This window comes from Lissotriton vulgaris, chromosome 10 (genome assembly GCF_964263255.1).
Source record: "Lissotriton vulgaris chromosome 10, aLisVul1.2, whole genome shotgun sequence".
In the NCBI taxonomy this organism is placed as follows: domain Eukaryota; kingdom Metazoa; phylum Chordata; class Amphibia; order Caudata; family Salamandridae; genus Lissotriton; species Lissotriton vulgaris.
Window position 1 is genome coordinate 1,043,512,561 of NC_141698.1, and position 22,715 is coordinate 1,043,535,275.

Below are 22,715 nucleotides of genomic sequence, written 5' to 3' on the forward strand. Positions count from 1 at the left end.
TGTTATACAGAAAAACAAACCTGGAACTATCCACGAGGGCCTGTCAACATATAGATATGTGTATGCAGTTTTACTGTGAAATAGTCTGCAGGTTACCAATATTTATTAAATTAATTTTCATTTCTTGTTTTTCTCTTCTGCATTTGCTCGCATAATGGCGTGTTGACAGACCTATGCAGACACAATAAGAATTATTCGCTATAAAAATGTCTACAGTAGGACATGAAAGTGCTCGATTTACAAAATAAGCTGATGGGCCTAGAGATTTCCTTTAGATTAGTCTGGCGTTGCCGAATACCGAGGCTGATTTGTCTTGATTTCACCCGTTGCACCTTCCACCATCTAACATTTCGTGATTTTTATGTCACCCGTGTAAGTTCTTTTTTCATCCGTTCTTGCTCCCTTTGCCACTGTTTTCCTTTTTTTCTAGTCCTTCGTTTCCTCCTTTACTGTCTTTCTCTCTGTTGCTCTGGGTCAAAGTCTGATTAAGAAAATAAGTTCTGGTGCCAAAAACGAGTGCTAATGCCCACCACCTGCAACAGCCGGACAAATTAAGTACTGGCATAATCACCAGAGAGCGAATTGACGAGGGTGATCCCATGCATGGCTTTATCACCAAGGTCGTAAGGAGTTGTCCCTGTGTTACCACTGAGTGTGCGCTTCATGGATGTGTGTTAAGGGAAACGTTTAATATGGCTCCTAACAACAGTTTTATTCAACAAATGTGATATACTTTTAAGGTTCTACGTCTACGACCTGTACATTACTGGCCGCCATAGTGCCATATTAAGAAGAGGTTTTCCAAGACATCCTAATGAAAGCAAATGTTAGATTACCCTTCCTGCCTGACCATGCTGCTTCATAATGCTGTAAATAACCTGTATTTACAGGAACCAATCTAAGTGCTTCTTAGAGTGAGCCCATCCTGTGGTGTTCGGTGGGGCGTGACTCATAGGTCCAATTACAGTAAAATGTAATCCGGTTTTCAGGGTGTTTACAATAAACATGCACTAGGCAAAAATTATTAATTAACATTTTTGTGGGAGGCTTTTTTGTCATTTGTTGGTCATTCTGAAAATCACACTGTATGTTAATATTTTGAGGTTCAATACACCTAATCCTAGGCCTGTCTAGCTCGGATTCAATTTTTTTGCAGCAGGACGGCGCTCCAATACTTTCAGGCCGACTTCGCGGTATATAAAGCAACAAAAAAACTGGTTTAAATTAGGGGTAGAAGCATTTTGGATGGCGCTCTCACCTCTGTCTGCCACTCCCCCTGTGCCATTTTCACGGACATCCCCTGTGGCATTTTCACTGACATCCTTCGCTGCTGGCTGCTCCTTCGTTTTGCCACTACGCGTAGTGACTTTCTGCAGCATTTTCCTTCGGGTCGTGACGTGAGCTCCTCCGTGCCCACGGACTACCCCACAGTATAACACCAAAATGGAGCTCTTCGCGGAAAAAGGAGGAAACCTACAACCATCCAGCCGGTAGCCGAAGAGAGTTTGATGCAGGTATGAGCAGAGCCGGAGAAAGAGCCCAAATATCCAGGTGCTAGCTTTAAGCCGAGAAAAAGAGCACGTTTTTTTTCTTTCTTTTTAACGTCTTTTATCTTCCAGACCACCTCTATCCGGTCTATACAGTCTCAAAACCCAGTCAATAGCCGGTAGATAGCCAATAATAGCAGGTAGATGGCAAGAGGTGTCTAAGGTGTCCCCAGAAAACACACTAAAGAAAAGAAGGGGGGGCCAACTCAGCACCACCACAGCATAAATCTGTGCAACCATTAAACAACAACTGGTTCAAATATGTTCTCTCAATGTTCCAAGCTTTATTATAAATGTAACAAAAAGATGTTAATATTTCACGTCTGTACTTGGATTTTCGTCACAATAAAATACACTGAACATAATCTTCACAAAAGTTATTTACAAAAGTTTAAGCTGTCGCCAATATAAATTACAATAACTTTTATTTTAGTATTAATTATTTAAAAAAATTAAAAGCCATTGTTATTTGTAATATCAATACATGTAAGTCACGTAAATCCAACACATATTGTATTACAAATGCTATAGGTGTCACATTTGCAAAAGTTATATCTGTTGGCATTGTAAATGACAAAGCTATTAATTTCGCTATTTAAAAAAATAAAACATAAATAAAAAAATTGTCATTTACAATACCAATAGCTCAAACTTTCCTAATGCGAGACCTATTGCATTGCAAATGCTTGTTCATTATATTGGCCCTATCTACCCTCTTTCCCATAGGGCCTAACCACCCTCGTTCTTTGACATCTCTTGAAGGAGGACACTTTCCACTTTCCTGGGTTCACCTCCGATTGACTTGGTTGGGGCTTTACCATCCCAAGCTGATGAGGCTTTTTGGAACAAGCTGGGTGTGCTACTTACCTCCTCATTGACTCCTATCATTTTTTTTTAAAATATATTTTTATTGCAGCATCAATATGTGTACAATCAATTCGCCGATCAGGCCAGCATCTTGTAGTCGCGTAATACAAGCTCCTAAAAAAAAATAAGTCTTACACGGCCATTCCGCTCACACCCCGGAGGCGTGTCAGAGTTCCACAAGAGCAAGCTAGGATCCCTCGCGGGCAGTGCAGCTCCGAGACCGACAATCAGGAGTAACCCATAGGAGACTGCAGTCAGCACGTGGGGCGTGGGGTAATCCAAAAGAAAGAACCTGGCCGATCATCAGCCTAGGCCAAGGTGCCTAAGGAGCAGGGTTCACCTCTGATTTACTTGGTTGGGGCTTTACCATCCCAAGCTGATAAGGCTTTTTGGAACAAGCTGGGTGTGCTACTTACCTCCTCATTGACTCCTATCATCGAGAGACTATCGCTTTTGAGGACAAACTGCTGCACCTTGATTTACTTCTCTTATTAAATCATCCGAATGGGAATAAACCTCTGGTTTCTCAAAGGGGGTGCCAGATTCAACTGAGAGCACTTCTTGTAATCCTCGGAGTTCCATTCAGCAGCCAAGTGTGCCCAGTTTGCCATCTACTTCTGCTATTGGGACTGTTGTGGGTGGTACCACCACGATCCCTGACAATATGCAAATTGGGGGGGCCTCATTGAACCAGCCTCTGTGTCCAGGGTCTCGTCCTCCAGTGGGAGATAATGTATTTAATTCCCCCGCATAATGTCAAAGGCTATGAGGATCGACCGTCCCACCTAACTCCCTGTGCAGTGACCCCTTGTCTACCATGTATTGATTTACCCTTGCCTTGACTCTATACGTGGTTGTTTTGGTAAAAGTACTGGTGCTGGAGCAGGGTGTTGTGGAGACGTACACCGAGCTAAAAAATAAATGCACTCACTGGCTAAATACGAACAAACCATTACCACCACAGGTGTATAGTGAAATTTTATTCACCCGAAGAGTTAGCTGGGTAGGTCATGGTAGGAAATTTTTTGAGGGAGACTGTATTGTGATTAATTTTAAAGATAGGAGGGTAGTTGACTATATAGGTAACTGGTACCCAGGGAGGGGGGCTACTAGAATACAGTCATTTTCCCTAACCATTTTTTCACCTCGCCAACTAATTCACCCTCGACTAGAGAGGGAGTGCAAGACCATGGGAAAGATGGGTCACATCTGCTAGTGTAAATCCTGGAAACCACACCTTTAACAGCTTACCATCAGTCCCTTTCCCTGTGAGCAATAGGTTTCAGTGTTTTGGACCAGCTGGATTGACTGACCCTTGGATATAACTTTGGCGTTAGGTCCCACTTACTAGGACAATCGATCGGTCATGAGGGTCCCCATCCTTGTGGTGGCATAGTGGCCTCCCGTGAGGAGGAGGGGTGTGGGGAACCTCCCAGGGTGGTTGCTGGGGATGTACAGGATCCTAGAACTTTTATGTCAGGTTGGGAGGGGGCCAGAATCTTCACTCCCACTCAGGGATCTATTGTCAGTCCCCGACAGGTCAATGAACTGCAGAGCAAACGTGGGTGAAGTTTGTGATCAGCAATTGACGATGTGTGCTTCCCCCCAAGATATAGTGAACGCTGTAGGGAATGTAGTTTGCAATCCTATTGATAACGAAGAACTTATTGGAGTGGGTGAGGCAATGAATTCATCTGGGGACATTGAGTTAGGTTCCCCTAGCACAGCTATGCAGAATTACAAGACACCAGTCCATCAGGGCCTAAAAATCTTGTCCTGGAATGTTGCTGGTTTAAATGCTAAGATGGACCAACCGGATTGGGGTGAATTCATCAATACCCAGGAGATATGTCTATTCCAAGAGACATGGTCCCTGAACCCCACACATATAGAAGGGTTCGCAATGTTTTGTAAACCAGCCACACAGGGGCCTAGGGGAAGACCCTCGGGAGGTTTGTGTATCTGGGTCGCTACACATCTTGAATGTGAAGTAAAGTTGATTGAAACCCACTCCCTGGATATTCTATGTATTCTGGTCTCCCCAAATAATTCTCCAAAGTTTATCATCATCAATGTTTACTCTCGTCCTGTTAGGCACAGACAGATCTCCCAGACGCTAGATAGTTTGGCGGCTTTCCTTACAACTTAGCCCGAGCAAGTTTTTCTTATCGGGGGTGGGGGGGATTTTAATTGCTATTTTGAACCTCTTATTGGCTTACCCGACCCCATTACGTGTAAAGAGGACTCATCCTGGGGAATCCCAATTTGTAACCATTATCCAATCAAGGTTTGGACTCACTTAGTTTTGCAGATGAGTACCCTCACACTTAACCATTCTCTAAGGGCTTGTAATGGTCGCTTACCTGGCGATAACCCCGGCCAGTTTACTTTTGGGAGGATGGTTCAGAACTCAACTATAGATTATGCCTTGGTAAAAGTGGATTTTTGGTATAGGATCTTAGATTTTCAGGTGCACCCTCACACAGAAAGTGATCATAACCCTTTGGTTATAACACTGGATTGGCCTAAACAGGATTCAGCCCATGCCGACATTGGTTTACCTCCCTCTGATTTGTAATTAAACAGATGGGGGCAGAAGAATTCGATGGGCAACCCTCACACAAACTCCGGAGGCAATGGCATCCTTGTATGAATCTATTATCCCCTTCCTTGAAAGGGCATGCATCTTTACTGAAAGTGCTGATGCCAGTGATTATCTTGAGGAGTTGGGGAACGATCATTTGGACTTGGTAGGCAATCTGGCAGGGTTTTTTTCAATGAGTCAATCCCTAAAAGGAAAAAAGCTAGATGCAACAACCCCTGGTACAATAGGGATTGTTAACATGCAAAAAGCTCCCTTTTGGCAAACCTTCGTAAGGGGTGCAACACGAGTATCAAGGCAGCAAGGGCACATTTTAAAAACACGATTTTAGATGCAAAACGTGATTGGGAAATTGATAGGTGACAGGCAATAAAGACTGCCTTAATTGATAAAGACCCAAGCGGGTTTTGGAACCTGCTCAAAACGGGTAAATCTGAGTGTAAGTCTGCCATTGAACCGAACCTCGGGCAAGAGGTCTGGCGTTTTGAGGCAGGCTCCCCAGTAATAGACCTAATGGAGGTCATCCCCGACGATATACCACCTTGTACGCTGGTGGAGGAATCAGCAGCTTTGGCCAAAGTCTTGCCGAACAAAGCTCCAGGTCTTGACCGGGTTCCAGGAGACCTGTTTAGATCTGAACCGACCATCTGGACCCTGTATCTGCAGTCCCTCTTTGATGCTGTCCTGTGTGGTATGAATCATCCCCCAACTTGGGCGGGCGCGGAGATCATTCCTATCTTCAAAAAGGGATCTCCCCTGGAACTAGGTAATTACAGGCCTATTAGCCTAATAGACGTAATCCAAAAGATTTTTGCCTGTGTCCTATTGGTAAGACTATAGACCTGATGGAAGACCACAATATTCTAACTCCGTTCATGCAGGTTTCAGGTCAAAAATGTCAACAATTGATCAGCTGTTTAGACTTCAGCTGATCCACTGGAAAACCATAATATTGGAAAGTGGTTCCCTCTACCTTACGTTTGTGGACTTCAAATCCGCGTTCGACAGGGTAGATCGAACCCATTTATGGACCCTATTGCTTAAGATGGGAGTACCTATTTACCTCTGCCAACAGCTTAAACGACTCCATGATGGCTCTTTTGCCAGGGTAAGATTTGGAAAAGGCAGTAAACTCACAGCGCCCTTCCCGGTTGAGAAGGGGGTGAGACAAGGCTGCGTACTTGCGCCCACACTCTTCTCCCTCTTTCTCAACGGATTAATTGAGGATTTGTTAGCTGCGAGGGACCTAGGATTCCCCAAAACTTGCTAATCGCAAAATCCCCGCACTGATGTTTGCGGATGACACGCTGCTCCTCTCTAAAACACATATGGGGATGCAGCGTGTCCTTGCAGCATTTATCTTGTTTTGCAAGAGAAGAAATTTGGGGATAAATATAAAACAAAATACATGGTCTTCCACGCTGACTCTATTAATTGTCCCCACCCTAACTTGGACTCTAAGCCCCTAGAGAGGGTCCCGGTATTTGACTATCTGGGGCTCACTATAAACGACAAAATGGAATGGGGGCTGCAGATTACTAAGGTAAATCTAAAACGTATCCAAGCTAGTGGGGGCATTCTAAAAGTCCATAGAAGTTGCGCTGTAAAAGTCATTGGTCTGGTAGTAATTTGCAAAGGGGGCCACAGTGTACGGAGCGGAACTTTGGGGTCTCTGCCCTAGTAAATCTTTGACAGTGACTGAAACAACTTCCTAAGGCAACTTTTGGGTCTCCCCCAAAGCACCCCACTAACTCCTTTAAGGCTAGATCGGGGTGTCGTCCCTATAGCTGATCTGATCGCTCTCCGCCCACTCCAGTACTGGCGACGGCTTTGGAGCACGCCAGAGCTGGAAAACTTCAAAGAAGAGCTAAAGTCAGTCCTGTTAATCAGGGGAGCGGGGAAGATCCCTTGGCTAATTTTTATCCAGGATTCACTTTGGAATATAGGGAGAAATGATCTATGGACGGAACCCGAAAAGGCCTGCCTAGGTACTTCCAAACCATCCCTAACTTTGGCCTGGACCGGATATAGAATGGAGCACCTGATCCAGTCTACAGACTCCACCTGTCTAACCTCCAGGTTCCTGGGTGTTAAACAGTGCTACAGCTTGGAGCCTGGTCTTGACATTATTCAGCCCTTAGCAGCCAAGAAACTGTTTCTCTAATTTAGGCACGGGACGCTTTCGCTTTATGTGTTTTCAAACAGGTGGGCGGAGGAAAAAAAAGTTGTTCTGCCCCAGCTGCAAAATTGTAGAAGAAACTGAGATCCATGTGATCTTTTTCTGTTCTGCATATAGGATGGCTAGGGCCAAATGGATCCTCCAACTTTTTAGAAATCTGTGTATAAGAAGCCATAACATGGCCTATAGCATTTTTAAATATGATACCTGCCCAGTTTTTGTTGTCACAATCGCCAAGTTTTTATTTGCAATGTGGTGTAAACGTAGGCACTTTGTGTTAGGCCGAGTGGAGAACTGTGACGCTCCTTAACTTTAACAAGTTCAATCGTTCGGATTTACAATGTCCTTTGTACCTTTCGATTCTTCTCAGCGTAATTTATGTTTTTTTTTATTTTTGATATAGGGTATTTTAAAAGAAACTGTCGATTAAAATGTTCCTAATGATGCTCGAAAGTGTAATCCTAATGTAGGTTTCTATGCCCCATCTTTGCCCGGGTGTTCGTTGCTGTTCCATTGTTATGGAGTGGGGATAGTACTTGATAACTGAAATTTTAAAATTTTCTAGTGTTCTTCCCATGCTCTTTTTAATTCTTTCTAACTTTGTAAATTCCCTATCGGTTACTTTTGTGATGAAGTTGATATATTAATATTATATTGTATTATGTACTTTTATGGTTGTAACCTGCCGAAATAAAGTGTTACTGACTGACTGACTGCATACTGCTATGTCTTACTTTTGGGCACCTCTCTTCATGGATTATGGGGCAATGAGCACCTCAAGATCATCTCTATAGCATAGCTATAATGCAGAACCGTAAATCTTGTTGGATACATACCTGAAATTATTCATATTAAGATTTTGAGCAAGTGAGAAAAATGATTCGCCCATTATGGCATTAAACACTGTATTGTTGGCAGTACAAAAACACCCTTCTTTGGTTTCTCCCACCAAAAGCACAAGAGGTTTCCAGCAGTGCCAACTCCTTTGGAGAGGAAGGCTTGCAGGACTTGGGATAATTTGGGAGCACACTTTTAAAGGTAATAGCATCAAGCAGCCCCATTGAATAGAATCGAACAGGAGAACCTACATTTTTAGGGCAGCCAAAGGTAGAGCAAATTGTTGAAAGTGAGTGTAGACTTTGAACAATTTGTTTGTGTTTGTTGATGGAGGGTTGTTAATTACATACAAAATACCACCATGAACCGATATCTTGCACATGGCTACCTTGAGCGTATCACTCTGCAAAGGTAAACATGTACACTGTTTTAAACTGACCAGTTTTTTTGTCGATATTATCCATGCACTAGCGTTTCATTCTTCATATATTTTGTAAAACTGGCAATGTGATTATTACTCTAGCATTTGCATTTTATTTTCTAGCTCTGCATGGAAATAGTTCAGAAGCTGAATAATGCAGATACTCCATTGATTCTCCATCGTGCAGGTATGTTTTTTTGTAACAGGAATCTATATTTGGCATTATATTGTACTTTTATTCCCCCAGCCTTTTCGTAAAAAATAATATACATACAAGTTTCATTTTAAGAGACCGTTTCTCTTCCTTCTGATTTACTAAGTCTTCCAGTAAATCCCTCACCTTCTCACTTTGTGAATGCTCCTTCTAGTGTTCAGACTGATCTGGTGGTATTTTTTTTTTCAAGAAATGACTTCAGCGCCACTAGGATGTTCCATGTGACTCCAGCGGCAAGTTCACTTCTAGACATTATGACTTCACCGCAGGTTATTAAGCACCTAACTGTGTGCTGACCTCAGAGACTCCTCTTAGGTGCCTGTTCGGGGCCCAAAGAGCTCTCAGGCAATTGTGTGAGCTTAGGACAGTGACTAAGCTAAATATATTTGTACCAGGCCTCGGGGATAAAGTCTTTCATAAAGAAGCTGCAAGTTGATGGTTTTTTTGGACCCCGATGATGTCTATATGTGGTGTCTCGGTTTGGAGTTCGGTGCCACCACATGCGACTCTTGCACCAAGCTGTCAGGGAGAGGGCGGCAAAGTATTTTTTGCTAAAGCCCACAGGAAAACTAACAAGCGGCACTCTTCTAAAGGTAAGCCATCCTCCTGGGAACATTCGCCTAACAGATCTCTTCTCACAGGGCCCGTTGTGCTTTTTGAGAGGATAAGACTTCTTCCTCGAGCAAGAAGTCCAATTCATGTGACCGTTCCAAACCTCAGTTCTACTTCCCTCCTCTTGACACTTCTCTTATGTCAGGTGATCACAGTGATGCCTAAGAAAATGAGTCTAGAGTTTCCTTCTTTGGCTGACCTCACTCTGGTCAGTGCCTTATGGTTTATGATCTGTTGGTATTACATCTTTTCAGGATAGCTCTGACACTCCTTGTGCTACTTTTTGGAAGGGAGGGGGAGGCAGACTGGAAAGTTACCCGTGCTATGACTCCACAGGCTTCGACCCTCATGTCTTTGTTGAATTTGAAACAGGCTAGATTATCATTCCCTTGTTTGTTCAGCCCTTTGGTTGTGCTCCAGGTTTGAAGGTGCAGCCACCCACATAGCTGGCCCTATTTAGAAGACATTGCCCACTGTGTGGGTTCAGGAGCCATCCAAGGAGCTGATAGCGGAAAGCATCATCCATGTGTCACCGGAGAAGGTCAGGCGAATCTGAATCATAAACCCCATTGTGACCATCCCCCAGTGTCCAAAGGCTCATCTTCCTGGATGAGGTTTTCAGTTCAGATTTAGACGCCTTGGCTATGGGAGTATAAGACCTACGGCTGGATGGAGGAGTATGACTCTGGCTGATCCCCCTCCTGTAAACTTACAAAACTAATGCTGGCTTTTACTTCGGATTAGAAAGTGCTATTGGTCTCAATACTGTGCTAGAATATTTCCTATACCTTTGTTCCTCCAAAAGTACAGGTTTTATCTTTTACAATATTCTTTTGGAGGGTTATAGAAGCCTTTTAATTGACTTTACCTTATAGAGAAGCAAATATAACACGTTGATGGAAATCTTAAAACCTGTGGCAGTGGTAGAGCCCTCACTTCTGTTTAACAAGGCCTTCTTGGACCATAGCGTGGCTGCATGGGAGAAATCCTTTTCTGATCTGCCAGTCTGTAGGCTGTTTGGCAGATGTCATTGGTCTACTCCAGGAAACCTGCACATTGTCCTTCCGCCCATCGCTGGAGAGTCTGGTTAATCAAACATAGTCATCAAAGGAGAAGCTCAGTGCCTTTCATATGGCTTGCAAAGACAGACATTTTATGAAGCCTCTCTCTTTTGGTCACAGAGCTTTTGACTCTTGCTGTATGGAGCCCCCTGTACAGCTAGCTCCACTTGTGTTTTAGGTCTGTATGTTAATGATGTTCCACCAACAGTATTGTAAATTCATGGTTATTCTTGGGTTATAGAGTTTTGTGAACTGCAGCTGTATTGGGTCATTTAAACCTCACAGCAACTGTTGGAAATGGCCCTCTCTGAAGGGTCACCTCAAAGTTTTTGCTTTCCTCCTCTTCTTTTTGCTGAACTCTTTTTGTAGGCCCTAGGATGCTGAGCATTTTACCACTCCTAATCAGTGCTAAATAGTATGTGCTTCTTCCCTAAATGTGTGTACTTGGTATACCTAATTGACCTATTTAATTTACTTGTAAGTCCCTTGTAAGGTGGTATACCATATACCCAGTGCCTGTAAGTTGAATTCTACTTTTCGGCTGCAACACTGATTGTGCAACCCACAGAAGTAGCCTCTCAAACCTGTCTCAGGCCTGCCACTGCAGTGCCTGCATATGCAGTTTACTGTCACTTGGATTTTTTTTTTTGCCTGGTTGTATATAGCGCGAACTAGACCCGAAGGTATCAGAACGCTTTACATGAGCACCACTTACTTTACAGACACACATTAATTTTTGTTAGGCACGGGGAGATTAAGTGATTTGCTCAGAATCGCAGGATGTTGAGCGTCCCTGCTGACATTCAAAACCAGTTCCTCAGCTCCGAGGTCGACCGTCCTAGCCGTTAAGCATCATTCTCTCCCATTCAAAAGTACTTGCTAAGCCTTAAACTCCCTTTTTAGGTCTCGCCTAAGCGGAGCGAGACTATAGGGGCTTAAACAGAGGTTTACCTAGACTGGTGATTTGATGCTGTGCCTGTGCGCTTTTAGGTCAATGTGTAAGCGCATTGACCTAAAATGCGCGTGCACAGCATCAAATCGCCAGCCATCTGTTCGCCAGCAGCTCTTCCCGCTTCGCCCCACAAGCTTCCCCCAGCGTGCGCTCTGCCTCAGCCGCACTCCTCCCACACCTTTGAAGTGAAGCTTAGCTTCACTTCAAAGGCCCCTGCTGCTTCACACTATTCACGGCCGCCAGGCCGCATCTCTCCCTCATCGCCGCTCCGCCCCCTGCTGCAGCCGTGTCGCATTTCTCCTCCCCCCTCCCCACAGCAATGCCCTCCGTCTTGTTTTTTTTTTTGCTTGTTTTTTTTCTTCACTTTTCAGCATACACTCTGAAAGAGTGCATGCCTCTGCAGTCCGTCTCCCTCTTTCCGCCCTCCTCCCGTTGTTACTGCTCTCTTGTGGTGTTATCTGGTTTCTTTTTGTATCTTTTTTGTAACGCACGTAATCCTAAATCTTTATATTTCGCAACCAGTTATTATGTAGATCACTCTGACACCTTCCGGTAAAATTCACGCTATATAAACTCGTATAATTAAAATAATATAAATAAAATAAAAATTCTGCGAGCAGCCACTTCAGGATATCCCTCTCACAGTGGAAGGCGCCTGTTGCGGATCTGCCCGCTCTTGAGGCCTGAGATGGCTGGCTATTCCCTGGCGTTGTTGTTGGCTGGCGGGTGGGGTAGATGTTTCTTGGCCTGACTCCCTCTCGCTATTCTCTGAGGCCTCCTTTAATGCCCCACCTCATACCTGCCAAAGCTATTCTACATACCAGTGGGCCCTGAGCCCTGGCCTTCATCTTTGTTATACCGGACGTCCCTTAATAATGCTATTTTCGTGCCCTTAACAGCACCCTAGCTGGCTGTGACACGTGAGGGGTCAGCTGAATTGTAACATCAGTGAGGAAATGCCATTCGCGGGGCATAGTGCGTAAGCAGCAGCCAGTCCCCATTTTTAATGTAAGTAACACTTTGTATTTACTGATACACCCTGTTGGAAACTTTATCTCTGTATATTCTTTTTTTTTGGGGGCAAAAATCGCCCCTCCTACCCGCTGCAACACACTCACAATTCCACTGTCAATGTGAAAATACTTACACATAAGCAATCTGAAACCTTGGCAGCTTCTGCAAATTACGACAACTATTACGTTAATTGATGCAACGTGAGACTTGCTCTTCTCTCACCATCCCGCCAGCACTCTGGCCTATCCCAGCGCATCCATTACATACTGCGTCCCACAGACCCAAGCAACCCTACGCGATGGAAAGGGGAGGGGGGCAGTGGAATCCCCCTGCTGAGCCTCTCATCAGCCAGGCCTAACGGCCCTCCTGAAACTCTATCTGCCGTGCAAACGAAGCCCATCTCTTCTGGCCCGTGCCTGTCCCACTCCCAGACTGCTATCCCAAGCCCGCTATGCATTTCCGCACGCCTTTGTCCGAGCGGTTTCCGTCGCCTTCAATGACGGGATTCCCCTTCCAATCGCCCAGCAACGCTCCCACGCGTGTCTCACTCCGAGCGGTCTCCGTCGTCTTCAATGACAGGATTCACCCTTCCTCTCCCGATCCCCAGCACTCCCACACGTGCCTAACCCAAGGGCACTTGACTGTGCGGCCCCCGCCCCCCCAACCACCCCCGCCCCCGGCCATCCTCGCATCCTCTACTGCACTCACCTTTCCCGACCACGCCCGACCCCGGCATTGTCCCCTCAGCGCCCGCAGCACCAAACCCCATTCCTATCGGCCCCAGAAGGATGAAAGGCCCGTGCATGACGCCCATCAAAATCACGCACCAGTCTCATCCCGCAACTGTGCAAAGTAGCCTCGGCACCGCTTCTGCAGCTCCAAGCTTAAATCCCCCCCGCACCCCCCACTCACTGCCCCTATTTATGTTCTGCTAAGCACTGTGGCACCCTTGATCCATCTCACCCAACGTCCTATTCTTAGTACGTGGCCTTAAATTTTTCTAAGCTATGTATTCCCATATTACACTGACAAATAGGTAACGTTTGTGATCTCTGCTATCAAAAACCTAAATAAGCTTAAAGCAGAAAAACCAGGCTTATTTAAAGCTTTGTTTTCACAGTGAACTACATAAATCATGATGATATACAAGATCTAGATCTCCCTATTAATGTATATATTTTTACATGATTGTTACCCTTGTTTATATTTACGTTCGGTTTTAATGGCTGCTAGGGTTGCTTTGGGTTTACACTGAAGAGCTCAGTGCTGGCATGGAGTGGTAATGTCAGTCAACTGCCAGGTTAAGTTTGGCCAAAAACTATCTCACGCTGTGTGAGCTGGGAGGAATGTGATGTCAGCCTCATGCTACTTTTCGTGTACATCACCATCTATAATTCTTGGGCAGTCAGCGCCCACCCAAGCCTTGTCCACATCTGGTTTGTTTGTTACTGCTAACTCTTGCACACGTACGCACGCACGCATACACACACACACACACACACACACATACACAGGAAGATTTTTCTGTGTTTTAAACGCTCGCTGCTGACATCTTTAGTTATGTAATAAAGGTCATCAGTTCACATCCTGGCAGGACCAACTCACACACATGTGGTATTTAGTGCTAATTCTTTCACACATGCACATACACAGCCACACAAACACACACACACAGAGCCACACACACAGAGCCACACACACACACAGCCACACACACACACAGAGTTACACACACACACACACACACACACACACACACACACACACACACACACACACACACACACACACACACACACATAGACACACACACAAAGAGCATAATTCCTAGAGCCAATGTAGTTAAAAAGTTACTTGTGATGAAGCATCCAGGGCACCGTGGAGGCGCAGACAGCTCATATGATTACGTGCGCCCGGGGCTCCATCACTGGGTGCTGTACCTTTTCTACTTGGCTAAAGCAGGTTTAAAGTTTTCTTCTATTAAAGTACATCTGGCGGCAATTACAGCTTATAGAAAGTCACCTACTCAGGCTACTTTATTTCAAATGCCAGTTGTTCGAGACTTCCTGGAAGGGCTAAGAAGGGTCTACCCACCAATTTTATCACCTCCCCCTCCCTGGGTATTTAATGTAGTTCTTTCTAAATTAATGGGTCCCCCCTTTGAACTCATTCTCAAAGCCTCTCTGCAGCACCTATCTTGGAAGACAGCCTTCCTGATGGCAATTACCTCTGTGCGCAGGGTGAACGAGATTCCGTCCCTATTTTCTACAGGGTCTTATCTCGTTTTCCATGCTAACAGAGCGGTTCTAAGAACACACACGAGTTTCCTTTGTAAGGTGATCTCTGATTTTCATATCAACTAGTCAATTGCTCTACCCAAATTCTTTCCAAATCCGACCACTGAGAGGGCATTACATTCACATAATCTAACAAGCATTTAAAATGCAACGGTCTCACCTTTGCAAAAGTTAGAGCTATTGGCATTGTAAATACAACATTTTTATTTATGTGTTGGTTTTGAAAACAGATAAATAAATGGCATTGTCATTTACAATGCCAATAGCTTAATCTCTCGCAAATGCGAGACCTATTGCATTCGTACACACACACACAGAGCCACACACACACACAGCCACACACGCACACAGCCACACACGCACACAGCCACACACGCACACAGCCACACACGCACACAGCCACACACGCACACAGCCACACACGCACACACACAGCCACACACACACAACCACACACACACAACCACACAAACACAACCACACACACACAGCCACACACACAGCCACACACAAACAGCCACACACAAACAGCCACACACACACAGCCACACACACACAGCCACACACACACAGCCACACACACACAGCCACACACACACAGCCACACACACACAGCCACACACACAGCCACACACACACAGCCACACACACACACAGCCACACACACACAGCCACACACACACAGCCACACACACACACAGCCACACACACACAGCCACACACACACAGCCACACACACACAGCCCCACACACACAGCCACACGCACACTCACACACACACACACACTCACACAGCCACACACTCACACACAGCCACACACACATACTGCCCCACACACACACACCGCCACACACACACACCGCCACACACACACACCGCCACACACACACACCGCCACACACACACACTGCCACACACACACCGCCACACACACACACTGCCACACACACACACTGCCACACACACACACTGCCACACACACACACTGCCACACACACACACCGCCACACACACACACCGCCACACACACACACCGCCACACACATTCGCAGCCACACACACAGAGCCACACACACAGAGCCACACACACACACACACAGAGCCACACACACACACACAGAGCCACACACACACACACACACACACACACATAGACACACACACAAAGAGCATAATTCCTAGAGCCAATGTAGTTAAAAAGTTACTTGTGATGAAGCATCCAGGGCACCGTGGAGGCGCAGACAGCTCATATGATTACGTGCGCCCGGGGCTCCATCACTGGGTGCTGAGTACACCCTGCGTCACGAGTCCGCCAGAGACCTAAAAAAGACTACAGGTGTCGAGAGTCCGAGCTCGGCGGGCAAACACATATATACATCACTTGCTGCCTCCTTTAGATTACTTTGCAATATTTGCGTGTTTATAATGGCACTGTGTTTGGATAAATCCATGAGAGATGGACAGTGGATATAGCACCTAGACAAAGCACCCAAACTCGTATTAACCAAAAAGTAATGATAAGCAATTCAAAAAGAGTATTAAGTCAAAGTGTGCCACTTGCAAAAAACCGGTACCCTCTGTCCAGGGGCACCTCACGTGAAACGTGAATCCAAACGGTTAATCATCCAGTTTTCGGGCACCACTCCAATCACATACAATCAATTCAAAGTTTCTCAGAGTCCAAATCCAAATTTAGGAGTCCCGTTATTTTCTCAGTTCGTTTTTATTTTCTTATATTCAAAGAGAATCATCAGCCAATGCGTTTCGTTCTGACCACCAGAACTTCTTCAGGGCGTCTGCGAGTTGTAGAAAACACCAACAGTGACTACCACTGATGAGTTAAGGATCCTTCCACAAAATTTATATAAGTCCAGTATCAGATGTATGAAGGGAGTCTTACTATTAAAAGGGTATTGTAGTGTATCTTCTCTGAAAGTTCCCGATATATATCCGACCCGATTTAATCCAAATTCGTGATCCCAGTCAAAAATGCGATGTGGAATATTATCACTGCGACTCAGCCATATCCGCCAATATCTGTAAGCCGGCTCCCAGCGCGAAAACGATTTCAGTCGCGTCTGTGTTTGGATACTTAAAACGTGCCACGAACACCGCACATCAGAATGGTATGATCCGAGCTGGCAGATCGGAGCTAAGCGATTGTTAAACAAACAAGTGCCACACTTTGGGAAAACACCCGGAAGTGCCGAAGTGGGATTTTTATTGTTCATCTGGTGCAACCGAGCCCCCACCCTGCCGCTTACTATCTTACTCCATGACCGGGTGGACCATCAGGCTGCCCCAAGACAACCTCGAGTAGCGGAGTATGTGTGTGAGGGAGGGAGGGAGGGAGGACAATAGAGGAAAAAGGAAGAGAGAAGGGGATGAAGGGGGTAAATGTAAGAGAAGAGTGGAGGAGGCGCACACGAGGTAGTGGCTGTCTGAGAGGGAATGGGTTTGTACAAGGGGTGACGGAAGAAAGGAGATGTCAGGTTTTAGATGGGGGTAAATAAGGGCTGAAAATATAGGAATAAGGACCGTGGGCAAAAGAGCGGGCGATTTAAGCTAATAAATGGTGAAAAGAAGAGGCTTCCGATGGTAGAGAAAGACATGGTAGACGAGGGAGAACAAGCATTTACAATGCAATGGTCTCGGCATTCTTAAAGTTGGAGCTATTGGCATTGCTCATTACATTATTTTTATTTGTTTTTAAAAAAACATAAATAAATGGCATTGTCATTTACAATGCCAATAGCAGGGCAGGTGAGCAAGCACAACGAACGAGGGGGCAGGACCGCAAGCACATGCAACGTGGGGACAGGACAGCAAGCACAAGCAACGAGGGGGCAGGACAGCAAGCACAAGCAACGAGGGGGCAGGACAGCAAGCACAATTAACGAGGGGGCAGGACAACAAGCACAAGTAACGAGGGGAGCAGGAGAGCAAGCACAAGCAATGAGGGAGGGCAGGAGAGCAAGCACAAGCAACAAGGGGGGGCAGGAGAGCAAGCACACGGAACGCGGGGGGCAGGAGAGCAAGCACAAGCAACGAGGAGGCAGGACAGCAAGCACAAGCAACGATGGGTGGGCAGGAGAGCAAGCACAACAAGCGAGGGGGGGCAGGAGACCAAGCACAACCAGTGAGGGGGGGCAGGAGACCAAGCACAACCAGCGAGGGGGGGCAGGAGACCTAGCACAACCAGCGAGGGGGGGCAGGAGGGCAAGCACAACCAACGAGGGGTGGGGCAGGGGACCAAGCACAACCGGCGAGGGGGGGGCAGGAGAGCAAGCATAACCAACGAGGGGGGCAGGAGTGCAAGCACGACCAACGAGGGGGCAGGACAGCAAGCACAAGCAACGAGGAGGGGCAGGACAGCAAGCACAAGCAACGAGGGAGCAGGACAGCAAGCATGAGGTGGCAAGACCGCAAGCACAAGCAACGAGGGGGCAGGACAGCAAGCACAAGCAACGAGGGGGCAGGACAGCAAGCACAAGCAACAAAGGGGCAGAACAGCAAGCACAAGCAACGAGGGGGCAGGACAGCAAGCACGAGCAAAGACGGGGCAGGACAGCAAGCACGAGCAACGAGCGGGGGCAGGAGAGCAAGCACAAGCAACAAGGGGGGGCAGGAGACCAAGCACAAGCAACGAGGGGGGGCAGGAGAGCAAGCACAAGCAACGAGGGGGGGCAGGAGAGCAAGCACAAACAACGAGGGGGGCAGGGGAGCAAGCACGAGCATCGAGGGGGCAGGACAGCAAGCACGAGCAACGAGGGGGGAGAGGACAGCAAGCATGAGCAACGAGGGGGCAGGACAGCAAGCACAAGCAACGAGGGAGCAGAACAGCAAGCACGAGGTGGCAGGACAGCAAGCACAAGCAACGAGGGGGCAGGACAACAAGCACAAGCAACGAGGGGGCAGGACAGCAAGCACAAGCAACGAGGGGGGGCAGGAGACCAAGCACAAGCAACGAGGGGGGGCAGGAGACCAAGCACAAGCAATGAGGGGGGCAGGAGAGCAAGCACAAGCAATGAGGGGGGCAGGAGAGCAAGCACAAGCAACGAGGGGCCAGGACAGCAAGCACAAGCAACGAGGGGGCAGGACATCGAGCACAAGCATCGAGGGGGGGCAGGAGAGCAAGCACAGCAACGAGGGGGGCAGGACAGCAAGCACGAGTATCGAGGGGGCAGGACAGCAAGCACGAGCATCGAGGGGGCAGGACAGCAAGCACGAGCAACGAGGTGGGGCAGGACAGCAAGCACGAGCAATGAGGGGGCAGGACAGCAAGCACAAGCAACGAGGGGGCAGGACAGCAAGCACTCACCGGAGGACTCGGCAGCTTCTCGACTTCTTGCGGCAGCGGTCGGGCAGAAATGGCGTCAGAAAAGCGCTGACATTTTCGCATTCGTGCGTGGTTTTTGCTGTTGAGTGACGGATGACGTCACGGAGTTAAAAACTGCAAAAAACACGCCCTGAATCCGAAAAAGACAGGGCTTGAACGGAGTGACGCCCCTCTCCTCCAATGGCTGGCCTCCGTTTAGGAAGCCAGCCAATGGAGAAGAGAGGAGAGTTAAAGCCCCCATACTAAGAAACATTAAATCTCGGAGGGAGACTGCGCAAGCGCAGCCTACGGTCCGAGACCTAAAAAAGGGTTCTACTTGATAGAACTAAATGCATAAGAATGTCGGACCGTCTTTTAGTGAACTATGGTCCCATGCGCACTGGTTTTCCTTCCTCTATACTGTCCTTTGCTAGATGGATAGTATCTTGTATCACTTTATCTTATCAGTTAGCTAACAAATAGCTACCTGTTAGGCCGAAGGCTCACTCCAAGAGAGGTAACGCCGCTACTACTGCCCTTCTCAGGAATATACCCATTCAAGGTACATGTAAAGCAGGTACATTGCATTCAATTCACTCCTTTTCCTGCCATTACTGCCTAGATTCTAATACTTAGGCGGATGCCTGGTTTGGGCAAACTTCCTTGAAGAATTTGTTTGGTTGAAATGTTGTGCATAGTGTATCTGCTATACTGGTGTTCGTCCGCAGGATTCCGGGGACGGGCTGGCTACTCTATTTAGTGCTTATGACTATTGATGAGTTTCCCCTGGAAGAGAAGGATAAGTTACTTACCTGTAATCCTAGGTCTCGTCCAGGGGCATACTCATCAGTCCCAAGCAACCCTCCCATCTCCCCTGACAAATACCATGTTTATAATAGCACTCTCTTTGCTGATGATCACTATACAATATAATACGCCTTTAAAAAGATCTGACCGAACTGTCACCTGTGAGGCATGATGGGAGCCTGGAGGTCATGAAAAACACAGCACCCGTTTGTTTTATGTGTTTTCTATATGCAGCCTTCTAGGCTAATCTGCTTGCTACAAATAAAGCCGGTGTTTACACAAGTTAAAAGTATATTTCTCTATGTCATAGAAATGTTGCAATATATGTTTTATTTTAAATAAAAAAATTACAATGCAATATTGGCCTACTTCAGCCTAATTTGGTATTTAGGCTGCATATATGTGTGTTTATAGATATTTATGGTAGTGTGTGTACTCCTTATAAGCCCAAGTCGGTTTTTATTCCCACTATGCCAAAAGACGGACTAGACATCTTTGCTGAAAATGTCGTAAAAAACCTCAAAGATCTAGTGATACAATGTAGCAAAGATTTTATACAAACAGACCACAACCAGAGGACACAATACAGTGACCTTATCCAGAAAATAAAAGGACGTCAAGATAATGTAGTATGGTGGCTTGATGAAGCCGGCAATGTGGTCCTATGGCCACTGGACAAGTAGAATATAGAAGCACAAAAACAACTTTAAGACAGGGAATGCTACAGTCATATCAGCCCTAATAGCATCATTGGTATCAAAGAAAGGTTCCACAATACACCCTGTGTGGGACTCCTCTCCAAGCAACTTCTTGATTTTCTTTTTAAATTAATGGAATGGAAAGGTACTTGTAAAGCGCATGGCTACCATGAGTCCTCCCAGCGCTGAGAATCTGAACTGTGAGTACACACTTTAGCCAGATGGAAATAATAATTGTTTCAGCAGCTTGCGAAAGACCAGATGGTCATCTTCCAGACGGATATGATCCGGAAGAGTGTTCCATCTTCTGGAGGCAACATAGGAGAATCGCTGGCCTCCGCTTCTATTTTTGCGAATTCTCGGAATGGTCGCCAGGCGTTTGTTTCCAGAGCGAAGAGCTCTATTCGGATGCAAAAAAACCAGAATATAATGATGGACCCTTCTTAAGTTCAGCACCTGAACGATTTTCTCCCCGAGATATTCGTTGACCCTTATATTAATTAGGGGAATTGTGTGCACACTGGATGGCACCCATCATCACTATGCCTAATCCCTGGGGGATTATAATACAGAAAAAACTACCGCAAAGGTGCACCACACAACAAGAGATGACAGAAAGATCAGTGCAGATGAATTGTAAGCACAATAAAGAATTATTCTTCAAAGAGGTGTTGTTGGTCTTCTTTAAATCTTTATTTTCAATGAAACATAAACAGCCGACGCGTTTCGTCCCAAGCTGGGACTTCTTCAGGGCTTTGGATTTAAGGTTCGTCGCTTTTGCGGGGGAGTGTGGGAGGAACCGGGTTGCAAGGAACGCCTTCCCGGAAAGTGTAGTCCTCTTAGGAATTTAAATTGATCAGAGCTGGACTGTAAGCCTGCTGGTGCGCAATGAATGCAGTGCTTGTAGAGACTACCGGGTGGTAAAACCGGTCATGTCACTTTAGTGTTAGTCTCGAAGTCGTTTGCTGAGTAAATGAGAAAATAAGTAGTGGACTGAATGTCCTGATCGTCCAAGGGAGGAGGGAGTGGGCACTGTGTAATCCAGCAGGCCGCTTCTGATAGAGCGACCGGCACCCATCCACGTCCCTCGTCCCGAAACAGCACCCGCGGCGACGTCCTGTTCGGATGATAAGGGACAATGATTGATTGTAGTATTGGTGGACTTGTTGCAGTTATGATCTTCTTGGGGACACAGAGGGCTTTGAACTGAATCCTCTCAGCGATGGGCAGCCAGTGAAGTGAGGCTATGGCTCCTCAAGCTGATTCTCTGCGGGGATGCTTAGGAGCAGTCTAGCTGCACAATTCTGAACTGCCTGAAGTCTCATTATTGTGGATCATGGTGATCCGGCATAAAGAACATTGGCGTAGTCCAAGCGGGAGAGAATTAATGCCTGGACCACTAGTTTCTTAGTCCCCCTGGATAAAATTAGAAAAACTTTCCTCATCATCTTTAGTAATCCAAAGCAGCACCTTGCAACTTTCTGTGCTTGGACTTTCATATTTAGTTTATTGTCCAGCCAGACTCCCAGACTTTTTATTTGATCTTTGGGAAAGGTGCATTTCCGAAACAATTGGGCCACAAGGGGGTAGACCCCTCTGGAAGCTTTTTACCCAGAAGCATCAGTTCAGTTTTTGCTCCACTAAGTTGGCGGAAGTAGCCTTCCATCCAGGCTGAGATTGTTTTAAGACAATTGGCTAGATTGTCTGAGCTGTGTCCTGGTTGGTTGAGGGATACTATCAGTTGGGTATCGTCCACTTATGTAACGATTCCGATTCCAAAGGGTTCAACTATTTTGGCCAAGGGGCTCATATAAATGTTAAAAAGGGTGGGGCTCAGGGATGAGCCCTGTGGCACCCCACATTTCAGAAGCATGCTCTTGGAGGTGCAGTTTTCCTCGAATACCTGGAATGATCGGCCCTCTAAGAAGGATTCCAGCCATCTCAGTGCACCCCCGATACCCCTGCCTCTCTAATCCTAGAGATGAGCAGATGATGGCTAACGGTACACTCCGGTCCAGGAGGAGAATGGCCGCCGATCCTACCGAGTCCATAATTCTGGTTTCCTCAGTGACAGCGATCAAGGCTCTGTCTGTGCCTTGCTGGGGTCTGAAGCCTGTTTGTGTAGGGTGCAAACAACCATTTTCTTCAAGATATGAGGAAAGTATGGCATTCACATGTTTCTCTGCGATTTTAGCAATTCCTGGCAGCAAAGAAATGGGACGATAGTTCGGGAGCACTTCTGGGTCGGCTCATACTTTTTTAAGCAGTGCTCTAACCATGGCTTGCTT

General features: G+C 46.4%; 1 protein-coding gene across 1 annotated transcript in view; it reads left to right on the forward strand.

The window, feature by feature from the left end:
- TOPAZ1 (testis and ovary specific TOPAZ 1) overlaps positions 1–22,715 on the forward strand; it is a 1,918,280-nt gene that overhangs the window by 827,246 nt on the left and 1,068,319 nt on the right. The window contains exon 9 of the mRNA XM_086942092.1: positions 8,577–8,640. Coding sequence (XP_086798218.1) covers positions 8,577–8,640 — 64 coding nt within the window. The remainder of the gene's footprint in view (positions 1–8,576; positions 8,641–22,715) is intronic.